The sequence below is a fragment of the Symsagittifera roscoffensis genome, chromosome 3 (assembly GCF_963678635.1).
Source record: "Symsagittifera roscoffensis chromosome 3, txSymRosc1.1, whole genome shotgun sequence".
Taxonomy (NCBI): Eukaryota; Metazoa; Xenacoelomorpha; order Acoela; family Convolutidae; genus Symsagittifera; species Symsagittifera roscoffensis.
The window spans coordinates 34,810,879-34,836,660 of NC_087064.1; the positions used below are offsets into that span (position 1 = coordinate 34,810,879).

General features: G+C 34.9%; 2 protein-coding genes across 3 annotated transcripts in view; one reads left to right on the plus strand and one right to left on the minus strand.

Moving 5' to 3' along the window:
* LOC134842583 (nose resistant to fluoxetine protein 6-like) overlaps nt 1-15,435 on the minus strand; it is a 29,626-nt gene extending 14,191 nt beyond the window's left edge. For both annotated transcript variants that reach the window (XM_063858992.1, XM_063858991.1), the window contains exons 1-4: nt 14,737-15,435; nt 14,377-14,550; nt 13,617-14,129; nt 13,292-13,467 (exon numbers count right to left, since the gene is read on the minus strand). In XM_063858992.1, coding sequence (XP_063715062.1) covers nt 13,292-13,467; nt 13,617-14,129; nt 14,377-14,550; nt 14,737-15,370 — 1,497 coding nt within the window. In that variant the 5' untranslated portion in view covers nt 15,371-15,435. The remainder of the gene's footprint in view (nt 1-13,291; nt 13,468-13,616; nt 14,130-14,376; nt 14,551-14,736) is intronic.
* Nucleotides 1-25,782, plus strand: part of LOC134842668 (coiled-coil domain-containing protein 169-like) — a 335,974-nt gene that overhangs the window by 174,919 nt on the left and 135,273 nt on the right. The gene's annotated exons all lie outside the window — the stretch shown is intronic.

Below are 25,782 nucleotides of genomic sequence, written 5' to 3' on the forward strand. Positions count from 1 at the left end.
CCAAATAATGAGTCAAAATATAGAATCAACCATGTTCTTAACCTTCATGACCCACTAGATACAATACCTCTATCGAAAGTAGAAATTGAAAACATTTTTCTCCCAATATCAGAAAAAAATATTACTCGAATTGATACAAAAACATCAAAACCTTGACCCAGTCATTAGACACTTAAAATCTTGTCACAAATATAAAACTAAGCCACTTAAAGCCGTTACCACCATAATAGGAAACAAAGCCCTTCTTAGATAATTCAGGAAATTTAACAACACCTCTATCAATGAAAACACAGATATCCTAGAATACCAAACACCTGATATCAAAGTACCGTGCTTACTTTTGAGTATGATGCTTATAGCTTTTCATACCTCTCACTCTTTAAACACTAAAGGACACTTAGGAGCAGAAAAAACATACTCGAAATTTAAACAAAATTTTTATTTCCCAAATGCACCAAGTTGGATAAAATATTATGAAACGATTGCATAACATGGCAATTAAACAAACCATACCCAAACCAATAACAAATCGCAGAAAAACAATATTTTAGAGGACAAAGTCTATATATCAATCACAGAATTTCATTTAATACAAAGGGACCAATATCATCATCCTCCGAAGGGAACACATATATAATTGTCATAGTTGACGCATCTACACACTACGTAGCACTTTACCCAGTACCCCATTGTAATGCTTATTATGCATATACAACACTGGATAGCAAAAATCGGATTACCCGAAATCCTTGTTACAGACAATGGCACTGAAATTATAAACAACAAAATTCTCACACTATGCCACTCATATAATATTAAACAAACAAACCACGTACATCTCATGCACCTTGGACTAATGGAATAGTCGAAGGCATGAACCGTTCACTATAAGAATACCTTAGATGTATCATTAACGGAATTGACACAAGATATACTGAATGGTCAACAGATGTAAAACTATTCCCACTATCTTATATTTCACAATTCACAACAACCTTAAGACTATCAACCTATGAAATGGTTTTCAACCAAAAACCACGGATATTGATAATATCGCAGCAAACTATTCAAAAAGTGCACAAGGTTATTGCCAACCCACTAAAGAATCAATATGTTACAATCTACCACTACATACCCACGATGAATATCACTTTCATTATCTACAATTTTTAAAATTAGCTTCCGGTACACACACTGAATGGATTTTAAACAGAGATAAAAAACACAACGAAATTTAACAGAAAGTAACAAAAAAAAAGTATTACAAAGACAAAATATTAATTACCAAATAAATTCCCGATTTACCCCAGCTACAAATTTATAAAACGGAACATATGTTTTAATTCCAATTTTTACAACACAAAGAGGAATTTCTAAAAAAATACAACCATGCCGAAAAAGACCGTATGAAATAATTGATAAACCCACTGATGTAACATACAAATTTACAGATTTAAACAAAAAAGAAATCGTTCAACATCGAAACAGTCTTTTACCTTATTATTCGAAAGAATACGCCCTTCTAGAATTTACTCAAATATACTCTTTTACAGCACTTAAAGTTGTTCAAAATGACTCAGATCACAATCAAACCCAAAACACTGATACGCACCCCATTTAAACACAATTAAATAAAAATGAGAAAAAAAAGCTTCCCAAACAAATATCAAAAAATGTAAACAACAAAAAGATATCTCAAACAGAAAGAAAAAATCTAAAATTAGAAAAAAAAATTAAACCACAAGATCAATATGAAAAAATCTCCACAAAAACAATCATCGCGACTTTGTAATCCGCTACGAAAAGATTACAAAACATTCATCCCGCAATCTTAAATTTTAAAGAAAGTTGAATTTCAGAAACCACTATAGATTGGTTAACATTTTCACCTCTTGAAGACATTTTCATGGACCAAACGTTTGCTCAAAATTCATGCTGAAAAGCACTTGAACAAACTGGTTCAAATTCAGCCAATCAGAAGACTTTCTGAATCATCACCTCGTTTTTAACACGACTTCTTTAGCCGATAAACAATCATCCTCAAGCCAATCTCTAACTATAACTAAAAGACCTCCAGGTCAAAAATAAGCAAACTGCTAAACGTTGACACCTGAGGTAAACAAAATTTCAATATTACAACGCTCCCCTATCAAGCAGTACAAAGATCAACAATATTGTTCTAACTTAAACCTCAAAAATCCCTCAGGCAAAAACATTAAATTAGCCTAAAGAACAAAATGGACATGATCATTTAGCCTAAAGTACGAATATCTCTTCGATACCCCCAATCATCCCATAAATAACAACAAAGCCAGGAAGACTCTTAGGAGCCCTCCAAAGTTTCCTTTCTCAAAAATCCAACCCACTTGTCAAAAAACCAATAAATAATCCAAACACACTTGCATTTAGCCTCAAAAATTTAAAAATAATTCGACGAAGAAATAATCAGTTCTTCAAATGCTTCATTCTCAAACAATTAGCAAATTTCATAATTTACTTTCAAACCTTTTTTCAATTCTTTCCAATTTTTTCAAATTTTGTATAAATACCATTTCCGACTTTTTGAAAATATTCATCCTCACCCTGATATTTTTTTGCAACTTTTTCAACGTTTTTTATTTCCTAGCCCACACTTACTTTAATTTTCTAAAGTCATTGACCACTTCCTCGGGTACGATATTGCAAATAACTATCTAAATATTCCAACATCTATTCAGTAGAACAGCTGTTTTTCTTCTCTTTATAATATTTCTCACATTTTTGACACCCCTCGTAATGACAATATGCAAATGTGTTAAAAAAGGCTATTGTAACCTTCGCATTAGCAACAGTACTTTTAATACTTTTCATCCAAGAATACTATAAAAAACGCAAAATTTACTCTTAAATAAATAGTTTCCCCAAAATTTTCCAAAATTTCTAATCAACAACCCCACATCAGTCCCCACCAACAACGTCCCAATAACCTCCAACAACACCAACAAATACTCTAACAAATAACCCTCAATCATCAACACGCATCTCTTTTCAAGACAATCCATACACATTTGAGGAAAGACACGCACGATTGTCAGAACCATTAGAGCCAGTAATTCGCCAAGCATCACTGAGCGAACCACAATACGAACGAGTAAATATACCACCTCTCCAAAAAGATCTTAATAGAGCAAGACACCAAAATCAAAACCAAAACACACTCGAAAAAAAAGACAAATTATTCATCCAAGACGAAATAGAAATTTTCAAAATCCCAGAGTTCAATTCAACATACCTCATTCAGCAAGAACAAATCTTGTAGACCTTTCTAGTAGTACAATTCCAAGTACCCCACAGACTCCATCACAACAAAACACATCAAACATCCCTTCAGATTATCCAGGTTCAACTCCTACATCTGAACAAATCAGAGAAAACCGTTTTAATCCCCCAGCCACTACAGAACAACTTCCTTAGTGGATGACACATGTTTTTCCTCAAGGCGAACCAAATTTAGTGAATGATCCAATAGACGTTTCATCCGACACATCTTTATCACTACCTGAAACTCGTTCACTCCCTTCAACCCCTTCTTTAACTCAAATTTCACAAACACCATTTCCTCCAAATTTTCCTACAAATCTCGACGCTAGATATAGAGAGAATTCAACAAGTAACATACATTCGTAGCACCCCCTCCATTATTTGGACAACATTTTTAAAGTAACAGATCACACAACTAAGCACAAAACAGATTACAATATCGAAAAGATAATCACAAAGATATTCAAGAACATGAAATATAAATACTTGCATAAGACAACTTGACACTAAAATTTGAAATCACAGTAAGACTAAATAATATAAAACATCATCCCATACCCCTAGCCCACCCGAATATAACAGCCCAATCTTTACCTCCCCCATATATAACCACAGAAATAATCTACAAATACGATAGATACACAAAAAAGACAATTGGATATATCACCTTTTAAAATCCATATTCACGACTATCATACACATCTATCTTTTAAAAATACTAATTTTTCAGACTCTTTTATTTTTCAGTCTTTCAAAAACCGATCATAACAATCCTTCTCCCGAACAGGATCCCAGGATTTACTAGTCACACACTATGACTGTGAAGAAAATGAACAAAAAACATAACACAAATATGCAATAAACCAAGTCAATCAATGTGAATCCGAACCACAATCATTCGAAACAACAAAAATAATAGCAACACTTAATTCAGAAGCACGAGCTACAACACTAACAGGATATAAATTCACAGCGACATTTTCCGAAAAGAAAGTACATTGTTCCCAAGTCTCAAACAGAAACAAAAACAGATTAGATCAAGAAATTTTCTAACAAAGCAACATCAAAAGACTATTGCACCTCAGCCCCGACAATTGCAAAAACGAACTTGAACGATTAAAAGTCACATCAAACAAAGGCACAACCAAAAAATTGGTCAACTTTTAAGTTTTTCCAGATGACGCACATCAAGCTGAACTTGAAAGATACCAAGGTCATATAAAACTAGATGACAAATTTCCCTTCCACGGAGCACATGGAAGAATAACTTAGGATGTCCATGACAGAATTTGGATGCCAGATATTGGAATAAACACCCCCTCAAATTGTAAAGCAGATACAAAAAATAAAGGATACCAAGAAATAATGTTTTTTGATTGGAAAATGCAATTTGAAAAAGTACAACTAACCCGCGATTTAAAAGATGACACTATAATTTATCAATGAATCAGACTTCCTTGCAAAAACGACCAAGAATATAGCGATCCTACTACACGCACACAAGCAATAATTGTTTGGTTCCCCAAAGACACCTGTACCACCTTTCAAACAGCAAAAATACACGCTAGAATGATAAAACTTCACCAAAAAATACTATTGATTCAATCCCGTTTGAAGATGTAAACCCTGACATACACTTAGACATGAAATTAGACTACACAATAAGTAGAATCTTTCAAGAAATGTCTTTGACAGAACTTGAAACACTCCATCAATTATGCGAACTTGAACGCACACAAATTTTACAATCACTTGCATTAGCAGTACTTAAAATCCCTTATGCAGGGTATTTATTGTCTGGAAACAGATCAAATTTCAGTGAATACGAAGGAAATATATTATGGTATTACACTTGTACCACAAAAGTATCCCCTTTATATGTTTTTGAAGACAAAAGATGCTACAAAAGATTCCCAATATTCTACAAAAATATAGTACTTTTTGTTGATACACTCTCCCGCAGAACCTATTTTTGGGATACAGCAGTCCCATCAGGATCAAAAAATAGCCACAATGTAGTACAATTAAACCCTGACGAAGATAAGTACTATCTTCTCACACCATATCCTTCACTCATGCAACCACTCAAAAATTTCACCAGAAAGCATTAGAACTATTGCGTGTGCAACCCCAATATTGATTTACAATCAATCGGCATATACTCTAAATCTGACATTTAACATCGCATACGAACACAACAATTTAAAGAATTAATAATAATTTCGACAATCCATAGATCAAAACCTACGCAAACTTGCAGAAACAGAAGGCTTTTCAGACATATACGCACAAGACTGTAGCGGATATTTAAAAATATAAAAGGTTACATTTACTTAAATGGCGAGAAATACAGACCACAAGATATATCATGATTAAATATTTTTAGTTTTGTAAATTTGAAAAACGAAATTCTTGCCTTTCTAGGATGGACCTACCACATCTTAGAAAAATTGACTACGCAATGTTTAAATTTCTCGGATTTCTTTTCTCTCTCGTAAAAGGAATCTACAATACTTGCGCAATACACACACAAGTAAACAAACAAGCAAGCGTAGCACGCATACTTGTTGCTGGATTTTTTGGAATATTTTCTACATCAAACAATAAAATTCTCTTAGACGCTCAGATAAAAGATTACAATACCAAGCTATCAACAACACCAAACACATATGACGAATCTTGAATTGATACGAATACAACGCCTACAGCACCACAATTGCAAAACCTAAATCATAACCATCCCCTATCATTGGTACTGCGAAATTCCAGAAATATCGCCCTAACAGACCTCATAACTTCGAGATCTAATTATCCACACAGCCCAACTCAACACATAATAACCCAACAACCCAACACAGAAAACACATACGAACAAGTTATAGAACAACATCATACCACTAATTTTCGTTCTCAGAACAACCATCTTTTCAGCCCATGATGAGCCGCCAAGTTGGATCCCTCCATCGATCAATTTCTCACCCAGCCAACCTCCAGAACAACCTTCCCATCATCCCACATTTTGCTTTCCCCCCACCTCAATCACCTCATCATAACACATCGTCCAGCATTGAATCAGACACTAATATATTTAACACTATCTCCCTATTCAACAACTCCGATATCGAAAAACCCGACGAATTTGCCAACTCTGAACCCAGTCCATCTACATTTTCCCAACCTCCCTTTCAACCTATCCATTCCCAAGTCAAAATTGAACCCCCTTCCCCGCCCTTTACCATTTCAAATGTTACACCCATATATTCCCTTCTAACCAGTGAACCATCCGATAACAACGACTCAGACAACACACACAAATATCACACGAGCTTGATAACTTCATAACACTGCAACAACAATTACAACACCCTCAAACAATAACTATTCACCAATTCTCACGATCTATGACATCATCCAACACATCAACCCCAACCCCCTCTTTAAATTATACATCTTCCCAAAACCCGACTTCCTCATCAATCCCATCCTCTAGTACAAACCGCGTTTACCGAACCTTTAAAAAAAATTCCAACATACTCCATTCCCATCTAACCCAGGAAAATCCACCACATCTTCCGCTTCACACTAATACTAAAGAATTCCTCCAAATATGTCTACACTTTTTCCCCCAATATACGTACTTCCATTCAAACCCCAATGATGAGAAACCCAATTATGTAAACGAGCAAAAGTTTATACCCTACACTTTCATGGACATCTAATTAACACTTTACTAATCCACTGTCACTGCCACTATATAACATCCCTTATGATAATGAAGTGTGCAGCACCCAAATCTATATTCTAACAACAGCGCTAAAACCAAAACAATTCACACAAATAGAATACAGACAATCACTAACCAAAACACACATTTTTTCTTAAGTTCAGCTATTGTATTAAAGACACTAACTTACAAGGCAACCTCCGAAATTACGATCCCATCACCCAGATGTATATCTTCTGTCCCCTAACCAAACTCTTAAAGGTAGACGAATCCCGCCCACTAATTGTCCCTCATGAATTCCTCCAGCCCGTTGAAGTCCCAATCCTAGAATTCTAATAACACTCGCTATAATTACAAACTATATAACCTTAATCAGAACAAACTGTACGAACAATCACCTAGCACTGAAGAGCACAACTTCATTAAAGCACTCGAATTGCTTTGACCACTTCTGCAAACTAAACACTTTATTCGTTTGCTAGCTAAACTACTAACCTCATCAGATATCATCCACGATGTTTTTCCCATTGGCTTCTTCACCGACAAAATGAATTCGATAATTTACTAATAAATTCAAACAACACTAATCAATCTTATTAAATGTTTTCTTTTTTCTTCATAGGCACAATCATCAATCATCTACAGAACAAAAAAGCAAAATATAAAACACAAACTTTTTATCAATTTATAAAACTCTATTATCTTATTCAATAATTGAAGCAATAAAGTTATCCCGTACAGAGCAGTAAATTGATATATAAGTTTTTTTCCCCATTGCAGTAAAGATTCATACAATTGAAAATAAATTAACAATTTCAACCCCAAATCAAGCAGTAAATTTCATATTTTTACAATAAAAAATTGTTCATAAATTGCAGATAGCAGTACTAACCTTTTCGAAGACGCTTCTTTATAATCACTTGCCCACAAATTTTATCCAAAATTGCACAGCTCGCCCACAAAGAATTGTTTAAAATAATAAATTTAAGTTTCAACTTTCACTGATAACAACTATAACAAACTTTAACACGTTTCAAACTTTCCTTTAACCCGGTTGGAAAGGAATTGTATACTAATCCAAACTTACCAACGCAAGCTTACTAAATACCCCAAACCACAACCTAACAGCACGACTAAGAAAAGAAAAACTGGAACCCCACGGTACCCAAACTGGATTAACACCAACTTAGAACTGGATAAATTATTCTTTTGAAGACTACTTTTAAGTCTGAACACAAAAGAACAAAACACTAAAAAGTCGAAAGACAAACCCAAAACAAACTATTTGATTTTTGAGAAATAGACATAACTAAGACACCAGAAATCAAAAAATGGCATGAAAGGTTGAACTAAAAACAGGACCCTCCAAAAAGAGAGCATGAAATTATATCCTCACTTCTGACCTAACCCATCAGGAGAGGACGTCCTGAGCATGCTCTATAGCCGGCCTCACCCACCGTGCTACATGCACGCTTTGTGACACCCACGACACTATTTTTGACGGGAGTTACTCAAGTGTGGGTAGCTCTTAAAAATAACCGTAATTAGTAACGCTATGCGATAAAAACTAAAACAAAATCATGACTAAAAAACAAAGTTAACAAAGATTTATATATGTAAATAATACAATGCAATGTATAGATAATATACAGCTCAAAGACAAGCAGCAAGGAACTTGACAACCCAATCACACTCCAACTACGGAATGGCAAACCCACCTGACATGCGGCCTACAATCACTGCACTCAATGAATTTAAGGTACGACTTGGCATCGCAGCAAAGGAAATCTATTGCAACAGAACAATGGCCATCTCGATGTTCAAGTATACGTACAAATCCAAGTCACCAGGCACTTCATCCAAAGTCAAACTACATACCACATCCGAACAAGATTGAGAATAGTAATGTAGAGTAGCAATGTTCCTATTCTCTAAAATCAACCAGATCAACACTCATCACAATCGATCAGAACCCATAATACGATCTCCATAAACTACCGCGATAACATCTCTTCTTCCAAACCAGAAAAAAAGAATATGCTCGCAACCTCTAAAGAAAAACACCATCATCCTTCCTATACTACAATAAGAACATTGAAAAACTAAAACTCTCTAAGCCCCGGATGGGTGGAACCAGAACTAATCTTATGCACGATTGAGTGTAAGTCTACCGATGCCATCAAACTTCGTCCATGCAAAAAAGAGACACAATTTATGACTAGTTATATCAAAATATTGCAAGGATTTCCAAGAATTTAAAAAAATTGAGTCATGTTTTGCATCGTGGCCCATGTTTCAGGTGGCCCCACAATGGCTATATCAAGAAACTGGTCCGGAAAGACGGCTGTTTCATGTTTTTCAACAAAAGCAGAGAGTGCATTGACAAAGAAGTCCACAAGGTCAAATTCTACAAGTACTAAGAAAGGCACACTTCAAGTGACCATTTGTTTTCAAGATTGTAGGGCAAAGACTATCTCTCTCTCTATCGCTCTTTGAACTAATTGCAGTTCAATTAGTGTATCTTAATTTAATTCGGCTATATTTACTATCTTTTCAAATTGTGGCAGTATGTATGCATGGCTTTGCGAGTTTTTCAAAATAACAGAATGGTTTAAATATACATTAAAACCGTTCTGGAACCAGATCTAAACTAGTATTTATCATTGGTTATTATTATGATATTTTATCTCTATAAAATTTTAAATACTAACCAATCAAACTCCATCAAACTAACAACCCACTTATTTGTAAGTGTTGAAACTACTTGTAGTTTCAACACCAGAGCAATTTGAATTAAACTTAGAATACAGTTGTTCTCATTCTGGAACTAACTCGCATAAGCCAGTATACTCTAGATCTATTGAGCCTAGCAGAGACTAGTTAAACACCCTGAGACTAGTAGATATAAGAGTAATTTTAGGATCGGTATTAGACTAAGAAGTTGCACGAATCTATCCGGCCGAAATTGAGATAGCGTGACGAGCAGACGGTGTACCTTACCTGAAATTACTCTATGTGTATAGTATTGAATACATAACTCAGTTGTGCTGTTGATAATTTTGACTCTTCAGTAGTGTGATCTTGTATGCAATTGCTAGAGATTCAACCGAGATTAGCTAGTGATTTTTGCTGATGCCATTTTTACATAAAACGTTCTTTAACTTCCAGTTATTATCAAGTTATATAGGCAAAAAAGATACCCAACTTTTTTTACTTGATTATTTTTCGGAAAACCTGTGTCGGCTACTTGTAATTTTTCAAAATATGGAATGGATTTCGTTTGACTTTTTCCAAATTTCCGAAAATTGAGAAATCTCGTATCGAAAGCGTAAAATAGCCAGAAATAACAAGTAAACTAGATCCATGTGATTTCGAATTCAGCAACTTTGATAGATAAAAATAGGTTTTTGTTCCGACTTTCGATACAAAAGTAACGGAATATTTGTGCTCGGGGTGGGTTTTTTTTTCTTCAGACAACTTTCGAATTTTTAACTAGCTATTTTTGACGGAATTATTTTATATCATTCAAACGTTATTGTCCTTAGCTTAAATCTGAAAAGATATTTAACCTGTGATCATTTTTTGTTAAGTTATGGGGGTTTAAAGATTGGCATTTTGGCCAACTTGGGACAATTAACGCGCGATATATTTCGTGCTATTAACGCGTAAGCGGAGATTTAATCCGTCCTAGAAATCGTTCCAAATTGGTTAATGGAAGCTTATTTGCCATAATTGATTTGTTACTAGAAACAAAATTTATAACTTTGTACTTTATATGGCGTGTGGGGGGATGATTTTCTCACATTTTTCAAACAATTTTTTTAGGTTTTGTTTTCTTTTTTTTATATATTTATATTTTCATGTTTTTACTGCTTCATAGACATTAAAAAGCAGTCGGAAAATTCAGGGCTTTTCCCTGATACGAGCAGTCTTGTTGTTTTTGTTCCCGATTTTGAAGAAAGTGAGGAAAATATATGCTGGGGGTAGTTTTTTATTCGGACCGACTTGCAAAAAGTTGACTGCATATGACCTTCAATTCAAATGGAAGCCGTTGTTGAACCAAATGAGGAGGTACAACTAGACTTCGCCGGGCCCTCCGGGACGAATAAAAACAAAGACGTGTACGTTTTGGTTGCGATAGATAAATGGTCAAAGTTCCCAACTGCACAAACTAATATCAAATACAACGGCAGATGTAGCAATAAAATTTATGCAAAAAAAAACATATCAAACAACGGGGTACCCAGAAAGTTAAGGTCCGGTCAAGCACAATTATTTAGAGAAAAAAAATTTTGGATTCTTTGCAAATATAACAACTAAAACTTCTTTTCGCCCCGGTAGATGACCACAAATCCAGAAGGGTTGTGATGCGCCTAGTTCTCCTCTTATAAATTAGCATCGGATGTCGCAAAATCATAATAATAATAGGAATAACACCACACAAAACTACTAAAATTTCTTCATTTGAGGCCTATATGTGACGCACACCTAAAACACCATTATCAAACATAGCAAAAATTAGTTCAACAAAAAATTTAAGCTGAGATAACGCAAAACACACCTGTTTAGATCGGAAAAACTGAATCGACCTCCTTTGACGTCAGAAATCAAGCTCGACCTCCAAGGTTGGTCTGAGAGTGAAGTCATGATAAAACGACGGCCCATGGAGAATCTCCCGACAAAAGCGACCCTAAAGGACGGAGAATCCTCCACAAAAACACAAAGTATTACTGTTTTAAGAACCGAACATTCTCTATATAAAGAAAAGGAGGCCTTTAATTTAAGATAGATAATAATACAAAAACATGTGGACAAAAATTTTAAGGAACGCATAAAACAAAATAGCTAGAATAACGATCCGATTCGCAACAAAAGTACAAAACAATATACGGTAAAATATTAACATACACTCCGTACACGGCTTGGGTACAAACTCGGGGAAAACAACGGTTGCGCTTTTGTACCAAACCCAAAAATTCATGGACCCTGTAGTCCTTCACGACTTAGTGATTATGTTGCATACAAAATGGCTAGCATACAAAGAACGAGCTCATTCATGCTTGCGTTTTTTAGAACTTGAGCAGCCAAACGCGCCACAATACGAAATTATTCTATAGGAAGAGAAAAGCAGTAGCAAACCCGAAAAAATACGGAGGCAGCAGAAAAAAAAGGCAAAAACACAAACTGGAAAGTGGACGGTCGGAAAGTCAAGCCCCAGACAAGCAAGGGGAATGACATTCATAGAAACAGATAGGAAAGATACGAAGAAACCGGATCCTTCAGGTGAAGGGCGGTCCTCTACAGCTTCCGAAAACATAGCACCCTCTTCCAAACGACTAGATGTAAAGAAAACACCTCCTCAGCCCGCAAATACACAGCCGACGATAGAGTCCACAAGAACGCGACGAGCAACACTAACCACTGCGCTGGGAAACCACGGAATTTTTCTATAGCGTCTCTAAATCGAACATCAAGAGCCTGATCCATGAAATCGGATTTCAGAAGGATTCAGCGGAATTTTGAGGTGCATGAAATTCCTCGAAACGATTAAACCAAAAACAAAGGACAACGACAACATCAGCGTCAAAGACCTGGTATCCCCATTAGAGAGCCCAAGAAACGCGAAACAGCCAACTAATAAGGACAACGAAGACACAGGTCAAGAGGAGGCAAACATAACGGAAGAAAACAAGAAAATCTTTGAAGAGGAGGAGGCTAAAACAGCATCAACACAAGAAAAAGGACAACTCAACACAACCAAAACAGTCGGATCAGAGGGAAAAAGTATAAGAGAGAAACAACAAGTCACACGCGGACTATAAAACTCATGTCCCACAGGGCTCATAAAACTCGATTATAGTCCTACAGGGACGTAAAAACTCAACAATTTTAAAGAGAGGGGAATGTCATCCGACCGGATTGACGTAGATTAATATGTTGTATTTATACGTATATACTTATTATTCGGAGGCCAAACAGATGGCCTTGATCGTTATGGACAAAATGTATCAGTGAGCCTAACCGGTCAGTTGTCTTGAATTAAGTATTGTTCAGTTATCTTTCCTAGACATAACCAAGTATTCAGTTATATAGCCAATCCGTTCGGATTCTAGAACAGGTCATGCACAACCATATGACAGCTGTTTTTAGGATGCAAACACATTTGCAGAAATGTATGTTTCACTTATATAAACGATTTCAATCCTAGCCTTGTGAATCATGGGTTTTAATCATGTTGATCTCGAGTATAGTTTCAAATAGACTCACACTGTCAGCAGCAGGCACTTTGTTGATTCCAGACCCCAGCAGAACAATTAGAGTGCTGATGGCGACTGTCGTAGAGATGGCAGCGACTCCGAACAATCTCTTCTGCTTGGCCAGTATCACAAACAAGGGAGATATGATGTAGAACTGGATGTCATTGGACACGTACCAACTCCAGCCTAAAATTGTAGACGAGTAACCTCAGCTTTATTTCTAATTTCGTGAGCTTTCAGATTTAAATTGATTTAGCTATCTGTTTTTGAGTTTTGCAAAAACGGAACTAGAACAAAGTTTTGTTAACTTTATCCCTGTTCTTTGGAACACTTACCAAGGCAGGCAATGTTAGGGTTGGCAATCAAGTTGTTGTAGAAAAACGCGGTCGAGATCCAGTTTGATCCCTTGCACGAGGCTGCAAGAGAGGTGTTGGGGTCATTGTTCTGGAAGAAAGGACTGTAAAACAGGGGGGCCAGATTAGCGTAGATCCCAGCAACGAAGAGAATCGTCAGCAGAAGAGTTGGCCACAGTCGAATCAGGCGATGCACGTAAAACATAAACCAGAAAAATCCCTGTGGCTTATTCGAACTCTTCAGCTTATCCAGGGACCTCAAGGCTCCTAGCATGACCAGACATGCACCCATAACGAAAAAAGTATCGACAGATGAGAACCCGTTTGCGATTGTCTGGAACAACATGTTCTTGCTCCTGCCGATGACGTAGGCGATATTATCGACAGCTGCGAGCCAGAGAAGCAACAGGTGAGCGATGATGACCCATCCCAAACTCATAACTCGCATCCCGTTCAACACCGCCAGCTGGTCCGGGTTGGGTACCTTCGGCGTTTCTAAAAGAGATCAATCGGTTTCATGGAAACTTTTTCGCCAGACATTAATCAAATACATGACTCAGCAAAAAGGATCGCATGCTTCTGATGATCCTGCTTTCTTGTTTTTTTTGCTGAAATTTTTGTCTCAGAAAAAAATTTGAGTAAATTTTGAAAAAATTTGTCAATCATTCTGAATTTTGAGCTCTATCGAACCCCAGGAAGTCAAAAATCTTCCAAGTGTCGCAAAAGATAGCTCTAAGTCTACCCAATATTTTGCAGAAATTGGCGTAGAAATCGAAGCACATGAGGATTCTGATTGCGAGAGGTTCTCTCGGCTGCTGTTGTTTTTTCGGGGCTTCGTCGCCAGCCTCCTCTTGAACAGTGAGTGGTGCCAAGTCGGATGTCGCTCGGTATTCTTCCTGCAGCTTCTCGTATTTTGCTGAAAACATTCCCTAAAACTGTTCTTGCCATAGTGCGTCAAATGAATTATTTTGAATGGCTCAAAAGACACAAAACTCTTCAGTGCTTGATGTCCCTTAAAAGTAATAAAACTAGCTGAATACTGTTATTTCAAAATTAACATGTAGTCTTTTAACTTAATTGTTTTGCATATTTTGAGTGTAACCTTTGGCTCTCAAGTAGGTTCCTCTAAGTGTTGCGCAGAACACTGCTGATAGAATTAGGCTGTAGACCACTACTGCAATTACGAAACCAGCATCTGCGTTGAATTTATTCCTAGCCAGGATATACCTCTCGCCGTCTCCAAAAATAGAAGACACCTCTTCGGCCGAGCACGAAGACGGATTACACATTCCCAGATTGAACCCATTGAAATTCACGATGAAATTTTCAGTGTCTGGAAAGGGTCTAACCGTTAAGCCAGTGAGTCCAGTCTTTGCATTGTAACATTCCTCCGATTGTCCTGGGAAAAGCCTGTTACCTTCAAGGATTCCAGTTCCAGGCACTGGATAGGAATCCCAGAACTTGAAAACTTCCCCTGGCGAGTAGCTGAGAATGACCTGCCAATCATCGTAACACTGGCTGGCGTTATTAAGCTCTCGGATGTTTTCAAACACTTCCGGGTACGACTGCAAAAAGAGAGACAAGTCATGCAGATGTTCTGGCAATGATCGGTCCGAAAGGTTTTTGGCAGATGCTTCTTGAGCTTTTTCTCTCAATATTCGCACATACTTTTCGAAGCATAAGCTGGGCGAAAAAAGAGCAAGCAGTAATGGTGCGATGCAAATTCGAGAGAACATTTCAAAACAATTTATTATGGGTCGAGTTAAGCCAACTAACGGTAAACAAACACGACCATATAGGAATAAAATGATCGCTTCAACTGTTCAATCAACATTTCAAACACCCGTGGAATATTTTGTCCTAATTACATTCAAATAAGGTCAAAACTCAAGAGCAAAGTTATATTGAAACTGATCTCATTATCAAAATTGAGAAATTCACCTACAAATAATAGAAAGAGTGTAATTAAAATAGATAATGGGGCTATGGCACAATCATTTATACATTTAGTTCAACAATCGATTGTTTGTGAAAACGCAGTTCAATTTTTAGAAACTCAGTGCATTATTTTTTATTGTTCTCTAAGAAAACGGAATAATTGCGGGGTCAGGTGCTCGATTTCTGTCTCGACTTTCTCGACCTAAAACTGGTATGTCTCGACTTTCTCGACCAAATTTTTGTATGTTTCAATTTTCTCGACCCAACAAAAAAGTGTTCGACTTTGTTCGACCAAGTTCAGATATGTTTCGACTTTCTCGACCAAAATTCGATATTTTTCGACTTTGTCGACCGACATTTAAAAAAATTTGTTTGTTCAACCCCGCATAGATATGTTTCGACTTTCTGGATCAAAAATTGATATAGTTCGACTTTCTCTACTTTCTCAACCGACATTTAAAAAAAATTCGTTTCTTCGGTCCGGCATACATATGCTTCGACTTTCTCGACCAAAATTCGATATATTTCGACTTTCTCGACCGACCTTTTTAAAAACTTTGTTTGTTCAACCCCGCATAGATATGCATAGATATGTTTCCACTTTCTGGACCAAAATTCGATATTCAAAGTTCGATATTCATGATTCGACTTTCTCGATTTTGTCGACCGACAATTTATTTCAAAATTGAAACTTTGTTTGTTCGACCCCGTATAGATACGTTTCGACTTCTCGACCAAAAATCAATATGTTTCGACTTTCTCGACTTTCTCAATTGACCTTTTTAAAAATTTTATTTGTTCAACCCCGTATAGATATGTTTCGACCTTCTGGACCAAAAGTCGATTTGATTCATGATCCGACTTTCTCGATTTTATCGACCGACACTTTATTTTGAAAATGAAACTTTGTTTGTTCGACCCCGTATAGATACGTTTCGATTTTCTCGACCAAAATTCAATATAATTCGACTTTATCGACTGACATTTAAAAAAAAATTGTCTATTTAAACCCGCATAGATATGTTTCGACTTTCTGGATCAAAAATTGATATAGTTCGACTTTCTCTACTTTCTCAACCGACATTTAAAAAAAATTCGTTTCTTCGGTCCGGCATACATATGCTTCGACTTTCTCGACCAAAATTCGATATATTTCGACTTTCTCGACCGACCTTTTTAAAAACTTTGTTTGTTCAACCCCGCATAGATATGTTTCGACCTTCTGGACCAAAATTCGATATGATTCATGATTCGATTTTCTCGATTTTGTCGACCGACAGTTTATTTAAAAATTGAAACTTTGTTTGTTCGACCCCGCATAGGTATGTTTCGACTCTCTCGATTAAAATTCGATATGTTCCTTTTTTCTCAACCGGCAACTTTCAAAAATTGAAACTTTGTTTATTCGACCCCACATAGATATGTTTCGACTTTCTCGACCAAAAATTGATTCTACTTTCTAGATGGAAATCTGTCTACTTTCTCGTCCGACAGTTTTTAAACATTTTAAAGTTTGTGTTTTCGATCCTGCATAGATGCTTCGGTCTTTCTGCCGTTAAAATTTCAGCATCAAAATATCCTAGCATTCCTAAACTCACGTTAATCTTTTAGCGAGCGTTTCTTAGCAATCTTTCAATCAGGAAAGTCTAGTGGTGAGCTTGCCCCTTCTGTGACCACGAAAGTCTATGGATGGCTCCCTGAGGGAAAAAGTTTTGGGAATTAATCTTACTTAAAAAAACGCCCCGGGCATATATATTCCTTACGTTCTTCGAAAGTCGGAACAATTACAAATCACAATCAACTCCGATAGTTAAATTGCGATCAGAACGAACAGCTTCAAATCACAAATTTGACTATATAAGGGAGTTGTTTCAGCGTATTTACTCACCCTGACTCCATTAACAGGTTATTTACCATAACCAAAAATAAATTGATTTGAGTATCACATAAATCTCAAAAATGTAGTGATTTTCAAATTAGTGATTTTCAACTTTTGTTCCGACTTGCGAAGAAAACAGAAAATTTATGCTTGAGTGGCTTTTTGTTCAGTCAATTTTTGGAGAAGGAAATAAAAACTTTTAACCAATTTTCTATACGCCATTGAAGATCATATGAAATCAAATGTAAAGAGATATTTTAACTCCGATCATTTTTTGCAAAGTAAAATGGGAGTTTGAAAATCGCCTTTTTGACCATGCTCTTGACTTTTTTATGACGCTTTGAAAAACTTATTCAAAGTGCTGAAAGCATAACACGAATTATTTTTGGTGAATTAACCCGCACAACAAAATCGCTCCAAACTGAATTGACACTAGCTAGCTAAATTGATCGGTCGTATTAATTTCGTAACTTGAATTTTCACACTTGACCTTTGATATTGTTCAAAATCGATAGTTTTTTATTAAAGTTTTTCCGAAATCTTATTCAATATGAATTAAGAGCAGTCGGAACATTCAGGGCCTTGTTTTTTATAGGAGCAGTTTTGTTTCTATAAAAACTTATTGCTCGCCATGGCAAAAAAAAATCAACCCATTGCTGCGCAAAGTAGCACAACACAGTCTAAAAAACGATATCTTTGCCGAAAATAGTTTGAAAAATCTTTGCTTTCCTTTGATTTATCACTCGACCCCAACTGAATTGTTTTGTAAAACATGGACTTGCGCCAAAAAAAATACAGACCCCAATGCAATTTTTTTTCTTCATTTCCGCCCAAAAATGATATTGATATAACTTCCATGCATGGAAAAAATAGCCAATCATACAAATTCTATACTATCCCATAATGCATAAAATAGCATGAAAGGCTAATGACTAGTATTTTTTACTCAGGGAGAGCGCATCTTTAGCATTTTTTCTTACACCAGCAATGAAATTTGCCAGTTTTTCTTATTTTTACTTACAATCTTTCACAGACAGAGACACTGGTTATTCAAAAATTTTCACAATCATGCGTGTAATACGCAGGTAAGCTGCAAAAATGTTTCTGATGTAGTTTTTATGAATTTAAAAAGGTATAATTATTATGCAATCCTAGGGCATGTTGACAAATAACAAACGAAAATGAATTAGAAAAAATGCTGCAACTGCTTTTTAAGGCTTAAAATGTTTTTAAGGTAAAAATGAAAATTTGTCACTGACGATACGCCAATATTTATTCCATGATACAAGAAAGTGTCTTCAAAATTCTTTTACAGCAAATTCATCAAATCTATGAAACTTGTATTACTCACCGTTTTTTCTTAAAGTAAACACGTAAATGTATGAATAGCGTTTTTAGTTTATTGTAAGCCCTGGACTTTGTTTATCAGAACCAAAAATTAGCAAGACTGTTCGTACTTTTTAATGTCTATGAAGCAGTGATCTCTTTAAAAAATTGATGAGTTTTTCGAAAACAAAAGTTAAAAAAAATTGAGTTTATTTTAATCATCACCCCACACGCAATGTGATGCACAAAGTGATAGATTTTGTTCCCAGTAACGTAGAAATTATGAGAAATAGACTGTTTCAACCAATTAAGAACGGTTATAATATTAAAGAAGTCGCGCGTGAATTGTCTCAAACTGGCAATATTGGCAATCTTTAAACCCAATTTCAAATTTCATTAAAAAAGATCACAAGTAACATATCTGTTTAAATTTGAGCTCAAGATTACAATATTTTTGTCTGTTATAAAAAAATTCCGTCAAAAATTTTAGTTAAAAATTTGTCTGGAGAAAAAAAACCACCCCGAGCACAAACATTCCGTTACTTTCGTTGCCAAAGTCGAAACAATAAAAGCATAAAGTCCCATACATTTTCAAAACAATTTTTTAAGCTTAGAATTACAAAAACTGAGTTGTATTAGAGCAACGCTTTGAATGCCCTGACTTCTCGTTATTGTCTATGAGGTACGTTTTGATTGAGACTGATGAAATTTTCAAAAAAAAAGAAGAAATGAGATGTACTTAGAAAGAGTGATTAAAGTAAAGAGTAGGTATGATTGAAGTCTTATCTAGCAAAGTGTCTTTTGGACCAATTAGCTCGCCTCAATTCAATTTGGAACCGTTTTGGATATAGATTAATATACAGCTTACTCGATGTTAGGAAGAAATATATAAAAATTTAGTTGTTTCAAATGGGCGAATTTCAGAACCCAATAACGTTTCAATTTTTAAAAAAATCACAACTAAAATATCAATTATTTATGTGCACAGTATATCAATTTTGTTCAAATGATTTTGCCACTTCACTGTCAAACCGTCCTAGTTGAATATTTTAGCTTGAAAGTTTTCGATTATCAAAATAAAACAAGACTGGTCGTATCAAGGCAAAGCCCGGAATGTTCCGACCGCCTTTTAAAGTCTACCGAACAGCAATGAAATGAAAAATTTAGATACGATAAAATGAAATGAATTTGTTTGAGATATTTTTCTGAACAAAATCCCCACACGTCATATAAAGTACAAAATGATGAGTACGCTCCTACTAACAAATCAGTTATGGCAAATAAGCTTGTTTCAATCAATTTGGATTAATTTATCAGACGGAATAAATCAGCGCTTACGCGTTAATAGCGCGAAATACATTCCGCGTTAAATATCCCAAACTGGCCAAAATGGCTATCTTTAAACCCCCATAATTTTACGAAAAATGATCACAAGTGTAATATCTTTTCAAATATAGGCTCAAGAAGACAATACTTTTTGAATGATATGAAATGTTCCGTCGATAATGGCTAGTTAAAAAATCGAAACTTGTCTGAAGAAAAAAAACCTCCGAGCACAATTATTCAGTTACATTTGTTACGAAAGTCGGAACAAAGATAAATATTTCGTCATTTAACATAGTACGTACATTCCGTTAATTTTGTTGAAAGTCGGAACAAAACACTTGATCAAATTGGTTAATTGCTCCGACTTAACTTACAGTAGAAGCAAGAGAATGTTTATGCAACTTGTCTTCTTGCTTCTCGGAAAAAGTTTTGACACAAAATAACTGCCTAGGACAAATTTTGTATTGCAGTTCATCAGGGTAGGTAGCGAAATTGAGCACGTTATTTACCTGTATTCAATTTATTTAAAAATATAAGAGTTTCAAAACTATTGAATTTTGATTTTGCTGCACTAATTATTTTTCTGAAGCTGCTAAAAACACGCCCACTAAAACAGTACAATTCAAGGCATCAAAATAAACAAAAAATGAGTCCGTTAGATATTACTCTGTTTATAGATAATAGCGGTAAAATTAACAGTCCGTTAGTCTTCCATAAAATTATTGAGTGGGGATCAATTAAAAACTTGATTAATACTACTTTCATTTAATAGCTTGAAGACTATCTGAAAGCTATATCTGACGGTAATGAAAACTTACACGAAGTGCTATCCCGTACATAAAATTGTTCCAAATGGAACTCAATTGGCCATTTCTTTAAAATGCGTCTCAGTTTTCCTTAATTGATGCTTGATAGAAGCAGCCCGGGTTGGAAAAAAAATGCTTATCATTCAATTTTAGACCATAAAAAAATCCCTACAACACAATTTCATACAAGTTTTATACATTAAATTGTATGACGAACATTTTTTGTTCAAACTTTTTTGATGCCAAAGTTGCTCTCATGTAACCAAAACTGGCTCTAATTTGTATTGTTTGAGTTTTGAACCAATTTTTAATAATTTTCTAAGAAAAATTTTGATTGAAAAAATGCTTATCATAGAATTTTCTTCAATGAAAATTGTATGATAAGCATTTTTTCCATAGACTCCATAAATGAAATTCCGTGACCAGTATTTTTCTTGTATGGAAGTCACCCGGGAGACCACAATTTATAGTTTTTCCAATAAAATTTACTAAAAACTACTATCAATAATATCTTCAGGTAAAGGTGTTTTCATAGTAAAGCTGAATGGAATAAATTTCTCAGAAGTTTCCCAGAGTATGCAAAGAGAGGTTTGAAATTTTCGCTCTTGAACAAGTGAACCCGTTTTCGAATTAACGGAAACATAAGGCCCTGATTGAAAATATCTATTTTTTCTATGGCTTATTTCTTGTATCAGAACTGCAATTGTTGTTTTCAGGGGAGCTATTGCAAATATTTGGATTGTGCAAAATATCCCAGCTACTCAAATCTTAATATAAACACTAAAATTAATCGACAGAAGTCTGCTTCTTAAAATACTTTTTGGACTCAAGATGAATCAGAAGTTGAAACGTCTCTACTTGGAAATCTGATTAGTTCACAATATTCAAAAATAGGCTCAAGAAGACATTACTTTTTGAATGATATGGAATGTTCCGTCAATAATGGCTAGTTAAAAAATCGAAACTTGTCTGAAGAAAAAACCTCCGAGCACAAGTATTCAGTTACATTTGTTACGAAAGTCGGAACAAAGATGAATATTTCGTCATTTAACTTTTTGGACTCAAGATGAATCAGAAGTTGAAAGGTCTCTAGATGGAAATCTGAACAGTTCACAATATTCAAAAATTAGAACTCCGTGCAATGAATTTGGGTTTATCCAGCCACAACGAGGAAAAAACAACAGAACCCACTACCAGACAAAAAATTTTTAAGTATCGATAAAATTTAAGAAAATCATCAAAAAAAACTCGAACATTATTTTATCAACCCCAACCAAACCAAAGCAAGTTTTTCTGTTTCAAAAAATTTCCGAAAAAAATTTAACGTTTAAATTTGAAATAGCAAGTAAAAAATTTTCAAATATCTCACATTTAATGTCTTTTGTTATTATTTTGCTTTAAAATTCGTGCCGTGGCGAGCTTTCGATTTCAATTAGAACTTTCGATGCAAATTTTTACCCAAAAATTTTTATGATCTCGTACAGTTGGGAACTTAGTAAGTTGTGGTAACTCAACTCTTTTGTTTTAATACTAACTTTTCTTAGGCTGGAGGCACATGTCACGTAACACGACAACTCCGGCAACAAAAGACCACTCAAATGATTTAGCAATTACAAAAACTCACAAAATGTAAGCTTTCGAACAAACTCTGAAAATAATCTTTTGATTACGCCTAAAATGAGACGCATATTCATCTTCTTAATAGTAACTGAATGCCGGTTTACTTAAAACTTAATTTTAAACAAAAATACTAAAAATAAACACTTAAAATTGAAACCAAAACCTTGATTGCATTTCTTGATTAAACGCTCACAATCAAAAACCTGGTCATTTTTTTTTTCTAAATCAATTTCTATTTATCTATTTCGTGTCTGTACAAAACAATGCCATACGAAACAGTCCAATACAAAACAGTCCGAAAAAGTATGAAAACGAACGAAAAAACAGTCCGATACAAAACAGTCCGAAAAACGGTCCCAATTAATAATTGTTTCAACAAGTCGGCAGGCCGAGAATTGTTCTTTGTTTAACAAGCATAATGAACAAAATAGTGACCGCCGCAGTCGCGCCAACGTGTTGCGAGCTTGCCAACAGAGGGTAGGACTTAATACGAAATTTAGAGCCGGTTATCGCCGCGAAGCGGCGACGCGCGCATAGCGCGCCCACCGGCGACCTTAAACCGGACTGTTTTGTATTGGACTGTTTTTCCCCTTCATTACATAATTTTTGGGATTTTTTTGTGTTGGACTGTTTTGTATGGGACTGTTTTGTATATGCACCATCTATTTATTAGGAAAACGCAAGTTGATTTGAAGTTGAAAATCTTAAAGTAGGTCATCTTAATAAAAAGAACTTGAGGATGCTTAGAATGATCTTCAAATCACAAGTGCAAAACACAGTCTGACAAATGATATCTTTGCCGAAAATAGTTTGAAAAATCTTTGCTTTCCTATGATTTATCACTCGACCCCAACTGATTTTTTTGTAAAAAATGGACTTGCGTCAAAAAAATACAGACCCCAATGCAATTTTTTTTCTTCATTTCCGCCCAAAAATGATATTGATATAACTTCCATGCATGGAAAAAATAGCCTATCATACAAATTCTATACTATCCCATAATGCATAAAATAGCATGAAATGCTAATGACTAGTATTTTTTACTCAGGGAGAGCGCATCTTTAGTATTTTTTCTTAGACCAGCAATGCATTTTGCCAGTTTTTCTTTTTTTTACTTACAATCTTTCACAGGCAGAGACACTGGTTATTCAAAAACTTGCGCCACTGAGATTTTCACAATTATGCGTGTAATACGCAGGTAAGCTGCAAAAATCTTTCTGATGTAATTTTTATGAATTTAAAAATGTATAATTGTTATGCAATCCTAGGGCATATTGGAAAAATGCCAAACGAAAATTAATTTTTCAGCATTTATGAAATAATGTCTAAAACTTTAGAAAAAATGCTGCAACTGCTATGTTCTTAAGGTAAAATTGTGCCCATAAAAAGTAGATTTGTGGAAAAATTTGTTTGAACGCAAAAACTTCTTTGGTTTTCATAAGGAAAAAAATTGAGCATGTTTTCAATTTTACGCTGAGTTTTTTGAGTCGCCATCAGAAATTGCTGATGAAAATCATTCCACATATAGAAACTGCACTCAGAGCTCTTCTCCTGAAAAGTTGTCTCTGACGATACGCCAATATTTATTCCATGATAAAAGAAAGTGTCTTCAAAATTCTTCTGCAGCAAATTCATCAAAATTATGAAACTTGTATGACTCACCGTTTTTTCTTAAAGTTAACATGTAAATGTATGAATAACGTTTTTAGTTTATTGTAAGCCCTGGACTTTGATTATCAGAACCAAAAATTAGCAAGACTGTTCGTATTTTTTAATATCTATGAAGCAATTGATGAGTTTTTCGAAAACAAAAGTTAAAAAAAAATTGAGTTTATTTCAATCATCACCCCACACACCATGTGATGCACAAAGCACATAGATTTTGTTCCCAGTAATGTAGAAATTATGAGAAATAGCCTGTTTCAACCAATTAAGAACGGTTATAATATTAAAGAAGTCGCGCGTGAATTGTCTCAAACTGGCAATATTGGCAATCTTTAAAACCAATCTCAAATTTCATGAAAAATGATCACAAGTAACAAATCTGTTTAAATTTGAGCTCATTATTACAATACTTTTTGTCTGTTATAAAAAAATTCCGTAAAAAATTTTAGTTAAAAATTTGTCTGAAGAACAAAAAAACCACCCCGATCACAAACATTCCTTTACTTTCGTTGCCAAAGTCAAAACAATAAAATCATAAAGTCCCATACATTTTCAAAACAATTTTTTAAGCTTAGAATTTCAAAAACTGAGTTTGTATTAGAGCAACGCTTTGAATGCCCTGACTTTTCATTATTGTCTATGAGGTAGGTTTTGATTGAGACTGATGAAATTTAAAAAAAAAGAAGAAATGAGATGTTCTTAGAAAAAGTGATTAAAGTAAAGAGTAGTCATGATTTAAGTCTTATCTAGCAAAGTGTCTTATGGACCAATTAGCTCGCCTCAATTCAATTTGGAACCGTTTTGGATACAGATTAATATACCGCTTACTCGCTGTTAGAAAGAAATATATAAAAATTTAGTTTTTTTCAAATGGGCGAATTTCAGAACCCAATAACATTTCAATTTAAAAAACAATCACAACTAAAATATCAATTATTTATGTGCACAGCATATCAATTTTGTTCAAATGATTTTGCCACTTCACTGTCAAACCGTCCTAATTGAATATTTTAGCTTGAGAGTTTTCGATTATCAAAATAAAACAAAACTGCTCGTATCAGGGCAAAGCCCGGAATGTTCCGACCGCCTTTTAAAGTTTACGGAGCAGTAATGAAATGAAAAAATTAGATACGATAAAATGGAATGAATTTTTTTGAGATATTCTTTTTTGAACAAAATCCCCACACGTCATTTAAAGTACAAAGTGATTGAGTACGCTCCTACTAACAAATCAGTTATGGCAAATAAGCTTACTTCAACCAATTTGGATTATTTTATAAGACGGAATAAATCAGCGCTTACGCGTTAATAGAGCGAAATATATCGCGCGTTAAATATCCCAAACTGGCCAAAATGGCTATTTTCAAACCCCCATAATTTTACGAAAAAAGATCACAAGTGAAATATCTTTTCAAATATAGGCTCAAGAAGACAATACTTTTTGAATGATATGAAATGTTCCGTCGATAATGGCTAGTTAAAAAATCGAAACTTGTCTGAAGAAAAAAACCTCCGAGCACAATTATTCAGTTACATTTGTTACGAAAGTCGGAACAAAGATAAATATTTCGTCATTTAACATAGTACG